The 15321-nt window shown below is 36.4% G+C and overlaps 1 protein-coding gene across 9 annotated transcripts in view; it reads right to left on the reverse strand.

The window, feature by feature from the left end:
* Positions 1-2581: 2581 nt before the first annotated feature.
* LOC132051662 (MADS-box protein AGL42-like) overlaps positions 2582-15321 on the reverse strand; it is a 21566-nt gene continuing 8826 nt past the window's right edge. For 5 of the 9 annotated variants that reach the window (XM_059442825.1, XM_059442824.1, XM_059442821.1 and 2 more), the window contains 6 exons: positions 9579-9666; positions 6244-6305; positions 6058-6157; positions 5633-5674; positions 5500-5541; positions 2582-3038 (listed from right to left, as the gene is read on the reverse strand). In XM_059442825.1, coding sequence (XP_059298808.1) covers positions 2877-3038; positions 5500-5541; positions 5633-5674; positions 6058-6157; positions 6244-6305; positions 9579-9666 — 496 coding nt within the window. In that variant the 3' untranslated portion in view covers positions 2582-2876. Of the gene's footprint in view, positions 3039-5499; positions 5542-5626; positions 5675-6057; positions 6158-6243; positions 6306-9578; positions 9667-13900; positions 14021-15321 lie in introns of those variants that run through there. The other 4 variants (XM_059442828.1, XM_059442826.1, XM_059442827.1 and 1 more) reach the window with 4 other exon arrangements.

A 15321-nucleotide genomic window follows, 5' to 3' on the forward strand; every position in this document is an offset into this window, starting at 1 on the left:
ATATAGAAGGCACAATAAAAAGAGTAACTGAAACTGCGTGCCTCTTGAGGCAGAATCATGCATGCTCGCCTTTACCGTTTAATCATATCATACATACATATATAATCTGTAATAACATCTTTAGCCCGCGTCCGGGGTAAACATCTCACGCCGCCCACTGGTGGTGACTGCCCGGCCAACTAGGCACGGTGTATCATCATTATGTATATAATATAAAGCATGCATGCGAGCTAAAGTAAAAGCTATAACACTATCGGAGTGACGTAAGGCCGGGAACCTCTGATCGCATTATGGAACATCGGCATATATCATGAGATGAGACAACAACAAAGAGTAACATCAATGAAATCATAAACATAGAAGCATCAGCGTCCTAAAAACATCATTATCATCATCACTATCATAGCACATATCTCATAGGGAGCTTTTAAGGATCATTAACTTTCATCTTTAGGGATGTAAGAAGGTCATGGGAACATAGGAAAGAAATTATAGTATAGAAGTCATGCCTTTGAAGGAAGGGGACTAGCCTCACATACCTTTATACCTCCTTAACTATATTGGCAAAGCGCTCTTCTTTTGGACGCACAATTCTACATACAAAAAAGGGTTCGTACTAAAATTAGATCATCGGAAGTATACTTAAGCTCAAGCTAAAGCGCTTAAAGGCTAATGAAAATTGAGTAACATTTCCTTTGTTTCGATAACTTTTCCCATATAATAAAACAGCTCCCAAACATCATCGCAACACCCATAATATCATAATACGTAAATTCCTTCGAATTAGACATTATTCAACTTCCAACTCCATTTCCACAATTCTCCATAACCCTAACTACAATACAACATCATATTCATCATTCATATAATACTTCCTCAATATCATTAGTGTCATTCGTAATAATATTATACTCATATTACACCACTAATCATAACTCAACCTATCTTTTAGCTCAACATACTTTTGTTTGCATACTTGAGTTCATATTCCATACTTATTCCTAATTCAAGTTCTTCAACGATTCAACACCATCACTAACACGAAGCAATTGTAAAACTCACCTTTGATTATGTAGAGATGATCTTTGAATGTAAAGACTCCACTTGAGAAGAACTCAACTTCAACACCCAAAGAGATTCTCAACTTCTATCAACCCTAGGAAGTATTCACACCCTTGATTCTACAATCCTTGATGTTTGATCCTTGATTTTTCTCTTAGATATGTGTTAGTGTGATATGGAGAAGATTCTAGAGGTTTAGAGAGTGTTGGAGAAGTGGAAAATGAGAAAGAGAAAGAGGGACCGTGCATATATAAAAATAGAATTCGGACCCGACCCGAAACATACGGTCTACTATACGAACCGTATAAATTATACGGTCTGTATAATGGACCGTACATTTTCTCTAGATTGTCATCCTTCTCTGGAAGGATTCTATGGACAGATGTACGGGCCATATAAATTATACGGTCCGTATATATGACCGTACAATCCACCATTTACTCCGAATTTGTCCTCGTCGTTTCGTTTGACCTCGAATCCTTATGGAACCTTCTTAGCACTTGTTCAATACTTCATTAACAATCTAATGAACCTTATGACTCATACTCAAGATCTCACTAAATATCCATTAGCTCGATAACTGTAAAATCCTCCCCAAACACAACTTATCGCTTTCTTTGATGAACCTAGTTCCACCAAGTCGTATAACTTAAAAATCTTATCGCATATACTCTAAGGTTGCCAATCACCCTCTTATAGTCGTGGGAGCTTCATGTTCGTCTTAAGCTTGCGTTAGTCTATTTACGACTCAACAATATAAAATTTCCGAGGTGTAACATAGCCTTTACTAAAAGATCACTATTTTCTCATTGAATTTTCCACTAAAAAATATTTAATGATTATTTTCACTGAATGTCAGTAGGAAAAACCTAAATAGTAGTGTTTTCACATGAAAAATTCAGATGTTTTCCAGCATTTCAATGGGGAACCTGTTTATCGCCATGTGTTTTTCCCGTGAGCTAGTACAGTGGGAATGAGGTGAAAAAATTATGTTTTATATCATAAATTTCCCACTGAATGTCAATGGCAAAAATCTCTATTTCTAGTAGTTAGCACATCCTTTAAAAAAAAATACTAACTCCTAAAAAAATAGGTATTTTGACAAAATTGCCCTTAATTAAAATTTTAATTAATATTTGCATATTACTATTAACTTGACACATTGGGATGTGGTCACTAATTAGAACTTAATATGGAACAATCTGGAAGACAGAGTTAATTTCTTCTAAGTGAACACTTATTTTAAATCAAAATAAAAAGGTTAAGTAGACACTTATTATGAACCAGAGGAAGTATTAATTAATTTTTCTTAAAGTTACCCTTCTCTCAAAAGAGTTTTTTCAAAACTCTTTTGAAATCCCGACATTGACTATTTCTACTTTTAAGAAAAGCTTGGAGAAAGTAAATTAAAAGGATAATATTGTGAAATGACCATTTAATTAATGTAATTAATTAACTTTCTAAGAGTGTCTCACAACCCAAAAATTCACTTATTTTGGACGGAAGGATGCAATCAATATTGTAGAAAAAGAGGAGATTATATTATTATGCCATAAGTTATGCTTCTTTACAACCGTTGTTAAGAGATACATTTGCCTAGAAGCTGAAAAGGGAAAAAGGAGAAAAGAGATCTTGCACTCGTATCCGCATACCTTATTTGTTGAATTTGCATGCCTTTATGCTTGTACAGTTGTACAGAATTTGAGCAAAGCTAACCATTATTATATATGCTAACAAAAAATAGTACAAGTATGTATACATAACTAACATGGTAGAGGTCAATAATATAACTTCGATATTTTAGTTTCCAGAAGCTACGACCAACAAATGTTGGGAAGGCCAATAAGCAAATCAGTCTCCACATCTGAATTCTGGATTTCATGGCTACAGCTTCCCATTTCTTTCTGTTGGGCTTGGGCTGATCGTGTTTGGGTAGCCTGTGGTTCTAATGGTGCCTGCCTTGGCCTTAGTCCACACTAGCAGCATCATGATAAGAATTGTCAACAGAAAACAATCCACACATAAATTTGGAGAGTTTAAGTTTTATGCTCCAAATACTAATGATGCAAGAAATATTCAAACAATATATCGTTATTGTTGAAGTGCATGACCATCTAATCTAAAAGTGAACATACTTTATATATATAGTTATATTGTCAACACACCCCCTCACGTGCGGGCCTGATTCTTTTTTTTTTTTCATGGGCCAAACATATAAAGAAAAAGAACATTGAAAATGGGTGGCGGTGAAATTTGATCCCAGGACCTCTGTATGTTGTGGCACCATGTTGAAGTGTGTGACCATATCATCTAAAAGTGTTAAAGAGTCCCACATCAGTGGGTTAAAGGGTAAATGATCCCCTTATATGCACTTGGGCAATCATGCCTTCATGAGCTAGCTTATGGGGTTGAGTTAGTCCCAAAATCCATTTTTTTACATGATATCAGAACCAGACCCGCCCCCAATTCATTATTTCTGATGTTGGCTCCCCATATCAAAATTGTCCACGCACCAGATGTAAGGGTGTCAAGTGAGCCGGGCCAGCTCGAACCCGGCCCGGTAAACCCGACCCACCACTGGCCCGGCCCAGACCCACTAAGAGGTGTAAGAGGCTGGGCTAGGTGGGATTTATTAGGGGCTGGGCCGGACAAGGTGGACAGCCCACCAGCCCGAGTGATGATGGCCCACCGGGGCACCGGCCTAGCCCGACCCACTTCAAATAAAAAATAAAAAAAAGATAAGTACTAGATTTATTACTAATAATAAGTATTTTAAAAACATTGTATCCCAATAAATTAGGAGTCTCTTTTTACGGAGCACTTTAGTTTTCTTTAAAATTGTATTTTAAAGCTAAACAATCTTGTTTTCTCAACAAATATACCTTTGATACATTTTCAAAGATATAGTATATATTAGATTGTGATAGTACTTATCTCAACAAATATACCTTTGATAAATCATTCAGTTCAATTTCATGCCTTTTCACAAGTGTCTACGCAACAAGTGAAGTAATGTACATTAGTTGAATAACAAATTTAGATAAAGAGAGAATTGTGTGAAAATGAAGAAGAATGAGGGGTATTTATAGTTTGAAAATATGACCAAAGTGAAGTTATTCATAAATTTAGGGGTTCAAATAAAATTAGCAACGACTAGTTTTTTAAATTTACAACGGCTAGCTTTTTTGAATTTGACGACGACTAAACTTTTTTTTAATTTAGCAATTTTATCATTAGATGTAAATGTTAATTTCATTATTATTAGTAAATGTAAATGTCTATTTTTGTATTAGAACTTAAAAAAAAAAAAAAGTCCGGCCCACTAACTATAACCCGGCCCGGTCCGGTTAGCCGGAGGTGTAGCCCCTATCCGGGGTGGGCTGGGCCGGACACCCTTTTCCCTGTCCAAGCCCGGCCCCCTAACTTACGGCCCGGCCCGGCCCCGACCCAGCCCCTTGTGGCCTACGTTTAAATGGCCCGGCCCGGCCCACTTGACACCCTTAACCAGATGTCCAGCTCTAGGCGTTAGGTGGGTGTTAAGAGTCTCACATCGGTTCTCCTTATATGGATTTGAGCAATCATGCCCTCATGAATCTTACGCTTTTAGCAACAATATAATTATAAGGTGAACTACAAGTGAATTTCTATGATAAGTATTAAGCTGATAACCAATTATAACTTGTAACTAGGTAAATATCTCAAAAGGTCACTCAACTATATGAAATTAGTTAGTAAAGTCATTTAACTTATGAGTTTTCTAGTACAAACTCACTCTATCTAAAAATGCCATTTCCAATCACCAAAAATCTGACTTACCATGGCTTTTTAAATTAATTATTGATTTTACACTTTTCTCTTAATCAAGTTTTTATCACTTTCCTCTTTCTTCCGATTTTCCTCTCATTTTGTCGTAATTATCTTTTGTGTAATTATGCGACTCTTTTGATAAACTTAATTTGCCCTTCGTTTCTTTGGGTCAAATGCATTCCGAAATCGTGTATTTAACTTAATGTCTTTCAAATCTTCTTTCCTTTAGCAGTTTAGCTTATATTGTGGTTAGATAACTTCTTGAAGTACGTGCTAATTTATTTAAAACAACTTTCTTAGTTACTACTTTTTTACTCAAATGACACCCCTCAAGCTAAGGTGGATCCGCCCCTACATAAAACTAGGTATTTTTAGTATATATTTTCTAAAATTAGTATAATACTACCTATTGGAACACATACTATACAAAAGATTAAATGGTGCACTTGGTTGAAAGTTGATTTATTTACCTAGGGGACTTAGGGATCAATTCTCGCTTAATACATATTTTTCTTCTTTTTTTAATACTGAACCCATGCTCCAAAAATCCGATATTCGTCTGTGCTCCCACTTGACAATATATATGATTATTAACTCGAATCGAAAGACAAGATATGTGTGAGAGTTCACCTTTTCAGATAATCTTGCATTTTCTTCAAGCAATAGCTTTCCCTGGAAGAAAACGAAAAGCTACTTCAGTGAAATTAAATTAAAAAGTACTTAGCAAAACCCCAAAAAATGCATTGAAATTGTCTCATCATACCCTGTCTCTTAACCGTTGTATTTTGTCCTTGAATAATTGAGACTAGAAAATGACCAAGAAAAGAATTGGTTAACCAATGAACTCAAATCGCGTAAATATGTTAGGGCAATTATATTACCTATTGGCTATTACCATATGGAGTACTCCCTTTGTCCCAATTTGTATGGGATGATTCCAGTTTCGAGAGTCAAACAGTTTAATGTTGATCTTGAATTTGGCGCATAGAATCTTTAAGTTTTTGAAATAAAATTTACATATTTCGTAACTACGTAAAAAATACTATAAGTCACAATATATATTTGACAATGTAAAATATTTAAAAGACACTATATGAGAAAATTACAGTCAAAGAATGACTTGTTTGAATCTCGAAATCCAAAAAGTGCGATATAAATTGGGACGGACGGAGTAACACATATTAATACCTTTCTCATCCTGATGTTCTTCAGGCTTCTCTCCAGCCGATTGTCGATCTCTTGAAGTTCATTCATTGAACATGATCCAATACCTTGCCCCATAAGCTTCCTAAGCATTTGAAATTCAATAATATCACAAAATGCCAAGAAGGTTAATGTACTGGAAAACCAAATTAACTGCCAAGACTGCAATACCGTTTGGAAATTTCTAGGATCTCTATCTTCTTTGCCATGTTTGCTGCTTCTTCCTTCAATTGCTGCAAATGAAATCAATTATGGAATAAGCAAGCTTAAGAAACAGTATGTTGGGACCTCTTCTTAAGAACAAGGATTACGTGAAATTTAGCTCACTGATTTCCAAAGACGAGTGGGGTTTATATAAGATTTGGCCCACGTGTCGATACTTATATTTGATTTAATAAATCATTAATTAGCTAAATTCTAATGGGGAAAGAACGTCAATGCCCCTGAGAACAAAATAAGTACTGGCCCATAACAGTAGCGGAGCCAGAATTTTTATCAAGGGGGTTCAAAATATCAAATGCGAACACACGAACAAGTCAAAGGCCAAGGGTTCAACGTCTAATATATATATATATATATATATATATATATATAGTGTAATTTTCCGCCGAACGGGGCTCGGATGAACCCCCTTGGCCCTTCCTCCCTCCACCCTGCCTATACACTCTCTTACTTTCATGCCCCTGAAACTATTTACCCGAAATGCCCCAAAATTATGATAGCAACATAGTATATAGATATACTGAGATGGTATCATATTCATTTATTCAAAAGACACACTTTTCTCAGAAAAAACTCTATGATACCATGATCTTATGTACATATACTGTGATGGTATCATGGAGGACTGTTTCAGTCCTTGAATGAGACACTCCTCAGTCGGCTGTGATACCATCGTGATACCTAAATATACTGAGATGATATCATGGAGGACTGCTTCAGTCCTTCTCTTAGTCCTCCATGATACCATCATGATATATAACTATGCAGTGGGTGAGGGATACTCAGGTAAATATTTTTGGCTGGTAGGGTAAAAAGCGAACTTAGTTTAGGAGGAGGCATGGGCGGGCAAGTATTTTACATTTTAGGGTAGTTTGTGCTGTTTTCCCAATTCTAATAGGATAGACAGGGGAAGTTAATTTTAGTTATAACATCTCACTACCCACTTTGATGGAGAATGGGATTAATAGTAACCAGTCAGCTCTATGCCTTTTTAACTATAGAGTAACATATTTGTCATCCACGCTATTTCTGAACAAAACAGTAAAATAAAGAGGGATAGAAAACAAGTTTCTCAAGAGAAAGCAAAATCAAACCACATCCGCTCAAGAAATTTAAAAAAAAAAAAAAAAAAAAAAATCATGGATTTTGATATGTTTTTTTGTTCAAACTTATTGTTTGTGTAAAATGTGAAAATCATATAATTTTACGATCCTGAATAACTGATAGGATTTCATAATAGATTATGTGTACATTCTGTTACTAGTAAAAAATCCTTACAGTTTAATTACTACTTCCTTTGAACTGCATCAAAAGCACTCACATTCCACTTTGACCAAAAAAGACCACCTTATAATTGATCCATAGTAACAATGGTATCTTCACTACAAAATCCGTTTACGGACTGCTCAATGAAGACTCAACAGAGGGCAGACATGGGCGCCAAGCCAGCACGCCACGCCTGGCAGGGCGCCTGGCACTGAGGGCTAGCTTTGGCACAATTCACTACAAGAAATCATGAAATTAGCTATGGTATTTGTCGGTAATCCCCAGCTAACTCGTCCTAAATAGATCCTAGCTAATTGAATTTTCTTACCATCAGTCGCTAATCCATAGCTAAATGGGCTTACCATGGAATTTTTTTGTTTAGCTACAAAATTTTTTTGAGAATGGTAACCGTTGCTAGTTCCTTGTTTTTTGTTAGTGATTGCGTCGCGTTGCAGCACCTGGTCAGTGAAACCAAGTGCGATGGTTCTGCAGCCTGCCCATGCCAATAAATAGACAAGTTCGGGAAGAGAATGGGGAAGTGATATTTTAACCTAGATTTTTCTCTCAAGCTGCTCTCAGCCAAGGGGGACAAACCAACAATCAAGGTAATTAACTTTTTGACAGAGGGAACTTGTAGAGTCCAATTTCATATTATTTACATAGGATTTAAACATTGATATAGCTTAAGATTATTTGTATTACTAAGATTGGCATTATAAGAGTCCAACCCCAATTTAAATTGGAAAAGATATAGCTCTATATATAATTAGTCGATGCCTCACGTAGAAAAACAAAAAGAAAAAACATAAAGGTTTTTTATTTTTGCACTCATTATTGTTCTATAATATATATCTTATTCACTTTTAAGAGTATTTTTGGATTAATTTCAACTACCTAACACTGATACTAGCATGATTTAAACCTTGGAAGTATAGATTCTTGTTAAATCATCTTTTTTTCCCAAGATCGAAACCCAAAATTCGAAATTCAAGACTTGGTCTTCCTAAGGTTAATAATTTATCAGAGAAACATCCATTAAGATTTTAACAGCTTCCCTGTACACTATGGGTCATATATTTATTTAGAACAATATCATTGCACTTTATGCATTAAGTATTAAAAGTTAATAATTTTAGGCTATTAAGCCCGTGTTTATGGTTTACAGTTACAAGATTTCACTTATCATCCTATGCACGACTTATAATGTCTAGGTGGTTCGCTGGATCACAGTTATGGCATGGGGTGTCGTCGATTATGCTCACTAAAGTTTTGGAGCGTGACACAGACTCTACCACCATAATATTGGCATCAACATTGTTGAAAAATCACTTATCTACATATTTTTTATTGCATAAACTCTGCCAAGTTCTATGAGAATCCTCAATACATAATCACTAACGCAAAATCCGTTCCATACACACTGCTTAATATGCTCAGAGCTACTACCAATTATTATATCAAAAGTAAATTTTATAGCTGGAAAGATCTTATACCATTTAGCTTACGGATTAATTAATCACAACAGCTACCATCATAATAATTTCACAAATGCCGTTTCTTTTGCCCAAGTGGAAAATAGACTGCTAGTGCACTATTGCTTCTACGACTCAATCATGCCTCAGAAGTCAGGACTATTTACGCTGAATGGCCCCTCCAGCCAAAGGTCACTTTAAATTAAACAAAGATGATGCCATTTCCTTTACGTGATTGAAGGTTATTAATGAAAAAGTAGAGGAATCCAATTTTGAGACATACTTTTAGGGAAGGAAATGCAGTTGCTAATTCTCTAGTTAAAGAAGGAATGAACCATGCCAATTTCAATACTTTTGCTTATCCATCAGTTCCACTGTTGTGTTCCGTTATTCATACAAATTAAAGATAGATAAAAATTAAAGACCAACAATTTGAGGGGCAAAAATTAAAGACCAACGCGTTTGAAGGGCAATCCGTGCAAAAAAAAACAATGGCTAGTAATAGCACTATGTCTGTAATGATAATTATTAGTTAAGAAATCTGACCTTCATCCGCTGCTCCACTTCAAAGGCGTTGTTGTTCTTCAGCGTTTCTTTTGCATATTCACGATATCTATCAACGGTCTTTTGCATGCTGAATTATTCCAGAAGATGAAGTAATTATTAAGACTTCTTAAAGGTAAAACACATTCCAACATGAAAGATATATTCAACTAAGTACTAGGTTTAATTACTGAATATCATAACATGTATTAAGATCTAAATACTAGATAATTAAGATTAACATCTAAATAGATAAAACTATTTTTGCTAACAAATTTAGAAATATAAGATTCAAATGAAATATTAAATTAATTTTATTTTATATTAATAAAAATAAAAAATTATATGGCAATTGATGGTGGTGATAGCTAGTGATGGTGGTTATGTGTAACAATTGGGGATGGTATTGGTTGTTGGTGGTTGTGCGCAATAGCTAATGGTGGTGGCAGCTGAATTGTGGTGGTGATATTAATAGCTAATAGTGGTGATGAATGATGACAATGGTTGACGATATATAAATATGATGGGTGGTTGTAATGGTAATTAGTGGTGATGATTGCAAATGGAGACTAATGATGTTGACGGCTTGCGATGGTGATTGGCAGCGATAGTCTTGTGGTTCATGATGGTGCTTGTGGGTGGCGATAGTTAATAATGATGACAGTGGTAGTTGATAATGGTGGTCGGCAACAATTAGAGGCGAAAGTGGATAGGGTAGTGGTGAACCACCATCTTTATAGAAATTCTTAAATAGATATCTTAATGATATTAAGACACTGATCATTCATATCTAGTCAGATCCACTAAGTGGTTGTAAAACAAACAAAACAAACGTATTTAATGAGCAAGATCTAAATAATTAAGATTCAGACCTAAAAAATAATAGACTTAATGTTTGAGATTTGAATTAATTTGAGATTTGTGATGGGGTTGCATCAAGGATCAGCTCTTAGTCCGTTTTTATTTTCCTTGGTGATGGATGGATTGACACGGCAAATTCAAGGTGAGGTGCCATGGTGTATGCTTTTCGCGGACGACATAGTCCTGATTGACGAGACTCGTAGCGGAGTTAACGATAAGCCGGAGTGTTGGAGACATACTACGGAGTCTAAAGGGTTTAAGCTGAGTAGGACCAAGACAGAGTACTTGGAGTGTAAGTTCAGTGAAGCACCTCAGGAGGCTGACTTGGAAGTAAGGCTTGGTACCCAGGCCATCCAGAAGAAAAGTAGTTTCAGTCTTACCTTGGGTCTATTGTGCAAGGCGGCGGGAGATTGACGATGATGTCACACATCGTATTGGGGCAGGGTGGATGAAATGGAGGCTTGCTTCCGGAGTGCTATGTGACAAGAAGGTGCCACCAAAACTTAAGGGCAAGTTCTACAAAGTAGTGGTTAGGCCGACTATGCTGTATGGGGCGGAGTGTTGGCCAGTTAAGATCTCTCACGTTCAAAAGATGAAAGTTGCCGAGATGAGAATGTTGAGATGGATGTGTGGCCACACCGGAGTGGACAGGATTAGGAATGAGGATATTCGGGATAAGGTGGGGGTGGCCTCGGTGGAAGACAAGATGCGAGAAGCGAGATTGAGATGGTTTGGGCATGTGAAGAGGAGAGACACAGATGCCCCAGTGCGGAGGTGTGAGAGGTTGGCCATGGATGGTTTCAGACGAGGTAGGGGTAGGCCGAAGAAGTATTGGGGAGAGGTAATTAGACACGACATGGCGCAACTACAGCTTACCGAGGACATGACCTTAGATAGGAGGGTTTGGAGGACCCAAATTAAGGTAGAAGGCTAGTAGATAGTCTCGTTATCCGTTCTTATTAGTAGTCGCATTATTGCAATATAATTTTTTATGCTCCGATTTCTGTTATTATCTGTTATTTCCTATGCTTTGATTATCCTGTGTTCTCTGCTCCGATTTCTGCTATTATCTGTTATTTCCTGTGTTGTGATTATCTGTGTTATAAAGTGTCGCTTGCATTATTTCTTCCATATCGCTTTGAATCTCTTTTCCGAATCTCTTAACTTTATCTTACTTCTTTTTATGCTTTTATTGAGCCGAGGGTCTTTCGGAAACAGTAGTCCCACCTTGGTAGGAGTAAGGTCTGCGTACACTCTACCTCCCTGAGGACCCCACGATGTGGGATTTCACTGGGTTGTTGTTGTTGTTGTTGTTGTTGTTTGAGATTTGAATGATTAAGATTAAGATATTCATTAAGTGTAGAAAAATGAGGCCCTAGCCTACTGGTTTTTATGGATCTCAATCTCGATTTTAGTATTTAAATTCAAACTCGGATGATTAAGTATTATTTGTGAGCAGTAAATACATGAAAAAAAAATTAATATTTATATCTATATTATTATACTGATGCCTGTTTATACTTATATTCTACACAGTACATACTAATCAATTTCCACGTGAGACACTTTATACATTAATATTCTAACCCTCCCACTTAACTGGTGCAAATAATTAGTCATATGTACAAATCTTGTTAGAGATGTAACTAATACCGGGACCAATGAGGAATTTTGTGAAAATATCTGCAAGCTCTTCATTTGACTTCGCTAGTTTTGCAATATCTTTTAGCTGAGCTGAATTCATGTTTCGATGATTAACAAAACATTACACGATAATCAGGCCCTTAGCATGTCTCTTAGAGGAACTGGTTATGCTGTCAACAAGGTTGCAGAAACATTATGCAGACATTGAAAGGACGAGGTCCTATGCAGATAACTGGAGACGACTGCTAATCAATGGTTACTAAGCAGATTCCAATTGCAAGAAGAAATTCTTGAGGAATTAAGTGTATGGAATAAACGTGTGGATCAAGGAAGCGTGGTCAAACATGAAAATATTTCTACACTTGCATCTATGGAAAGAGTTGCGAAAATAGGCAAAAACCGTGTGAAAGCCAATGCATTTAATGAAACCAAGTTTGACATGGATTGAATTCCGTAACCAAACTAGGTTTGGTTTTGGAAAACAAAGTACATAATATTTCTTCCATTCCTACTCCTATATAAAGCACATCATTGTTGCTTTTGAAGCTTAAGCTATTCACACATCTTGAGAGTTAATTCTTGGCAAATAGCAACTATTGGAGGAGTACTTTGTGAGAGTCAAACTGTCAATGAAAGAACCTATTCCAGAGGAAGTTGTTGCTTTAGTTCTTAAGTTGTTAGGTTGATTCACTTGTTCGTGAATTATATAACCTATTTACTTTACTAGAAGTTTTGTAATATGTGTTTGGTGATTGAGTTGTAAAAGCTTTCTGGATAGCGAAGAGACTTGAAAGGAGTAACCACAATTAGGGAGAATTGTAGGGAAAAGATACTAAAATTTATTCATTTGGTTATAGAGTTGTACTCTTAAATTGCTCGATTTTTTTAGCGAAGCTTTGGAACAAATCTTACTAAGGTTAGTCGAGATTTTTTACTCCCTAGAGCAAGAAGTTTTCGACAGTAAAATTCTTGTGATTTAATTTCCTCGCTTTACTTTTGTCAGGTGACTAAACAACCTGATTTTTCAGTACATTAGGGGGCAGCTAAAATACAATTGGTATCAGAGCAGGCTCTTTCAAGTAAGACTAGCACCTTGAAAGGATCTAAGATAGTTGCACCACCCAGAGTTCAAGAAGGATAACCAACCACAAGGACACTATCCTTCAATGAAAAAAAAAAAAAAAAAAAAAAAACTATAGATGGTGGAAGGCAAGAATCCAAGATTTCATAGTTGGAGATGATTTGGAACTTTGAGCCATCATCCTGGATGGTCCAAAGAATTGCATGGCCAAAGATGACAAGGGAAGAGAAACTGGTCCTAATTAATACAAAGGTCAATTTCACTGATGAAGACATAAAGATAGTCCAAAAGAATACCACAGCTAAGACGATCCATATTTGAGACATTGAACTTGATGAGTAGTTGAATCTCTACTTGCAAAACTACTGAACGAATATGGGATACACTGCAGACTACCCATGAAGATACTTGTCAGGTCAAAAAGTCAAAGATTGTCTTGCTAAACAAGCAATATGAACTTTTCAAGATGAACGAGAGGAAAACCCTCCGAGATACGTTCAATAGGTTCATTGACATCACTAATGAACTAAATTCTCTTGGAGCTATTATCTCTCGAAGTAAGATGATTGGAAAACTTCTAGATATTTTTCCTGAATCTAGGGAAAGCAAGGTCATTGTAATAATGAAAGCAAGGGACTTAATAACTATAACTATGGATGAGCGCACGGGGAACATAACGACCTACAAGATGAAAAAGCTTCAAAATCAAAAAGATTTTGCAATATGCAAGGACATGAACCTGATTCTTAAAGCCACTCAAAATCAAGAATTTGTTGGGGATGAAGTGGCTCTGTTGACTCGCAGATTCGAACAAACGATTAGGAAAGTTTTGTTCTTCAATAAAAGGCAGCACCTCTAAATCCAGAGTAGTACCTGAAACGGTAACACTGAAGTATGTCACAGATGTGGTTGTCCTGATTAATTTTTTGAGTAGTGTCCAAGTTAGGGAAACTTAGTCGAAGAAGAACAATTCTGAAAAGGGAAATAGGGACCGAGTTCCTCGATACATAATGTCCAATGTGAAGGCATATAAAATCGTGAGGAAATCACTGGCTACAATGGGGAATTCATCAAGTGATGAAGCTGAAGAACATGATCAGTCATTAATGGCCAAAGAGGAATCTGACTCAGAAGAAATTCTAGCATTGATGGTCCACCCTGACTCAAAATTTGAAGATGATGACTTTGAGGTAAACTTTAGTAAACTTAAAGATGTGATTCATACGTACTCTAAAAGAAAATTAGTAGGACAAATTAGTTTTGGAAACTGAACTTTTCAGTTTTATAGCCGCACCTTCTAAAAATAAAAAGGGAAAAGGGTTAAAACACGCTCAGCTTTGGTAGAAATTCTTTCTACGTAATCCCGAACTTTCAGGGGGGTCCTATGACCCCCTGGACTATTTTTTTGTGTATTATTGAGGGTATTATCGGGTGGCGTGGACAAGCAAGTAGCACATGTTGGTTAGTAGCGCGCAAGGGTAGCACCAAAAGCGAACATACCCGTCTCTATTTGCCATGTTGAATTCCAAATAATCCTCCTTTATGCTCACTTTTTGTCCATATCACTGATAATCTCTCAATAATACACAAAAAATAGTCGAGGGGGTCATGGGGCCATGAAAGTTGAAGTGTGTTATAGCAATTTCGCCCAAAGTTGGAGTGTGTTTTGTAACCTTTTCCCAAATAAAAATCATGGTAATAGCATCTAAGAAAACCTAGAGAATGCGTTGAATGGTTTTAAGGATGATCCCTAAGAAGATCTCGACAAGACTAAGTATGAATTGGAAAGAACACCTAAAAGGACATGGTCCTTAGAAGTGTTAACATCTTAGCATGCAAGACACAGTAACAACAAACAGGTACATGATATCAAAAGGCTAAGATACCTTACAATCTCAAAAGCATGTACATCTCTATTCTTGATAATCACTTATGCACTTACTGTGGAAATAGTGGGCGCTTCAAGAATACGTGCATATCAAAATTCAAAGACATTCACAAAAATGAGTATTATGTTGATGAAAAGAAGAAAACTGAACCCGGTTCTTCGCTAAAAGTTGGAAGGCTACCAGGATGGACCAAAAATTTTTTAATTCATCTTCTTTCTCATAAAAAGTGACGCACCCTAGCCTGAGTTCCTAAGACTTATCTCTGGTTGTT

This window comes from Lycium ferocissimum, chromosome 4 (genome assembly GCF_029784015.1).
Source record: "Lycium ferocissimum isolate CSIRO_LF1 chromosome 4, AGI_CSIRO_Lferr_CH_V1, whole genome shotgun sequence".
Taxonomy (NCBI): Eukaryota; Viridiplantae; Streptophyta; class Magnoliopsida; order Solanales; family Solanaceae; genus Lycium; species Lycium ferocissimum.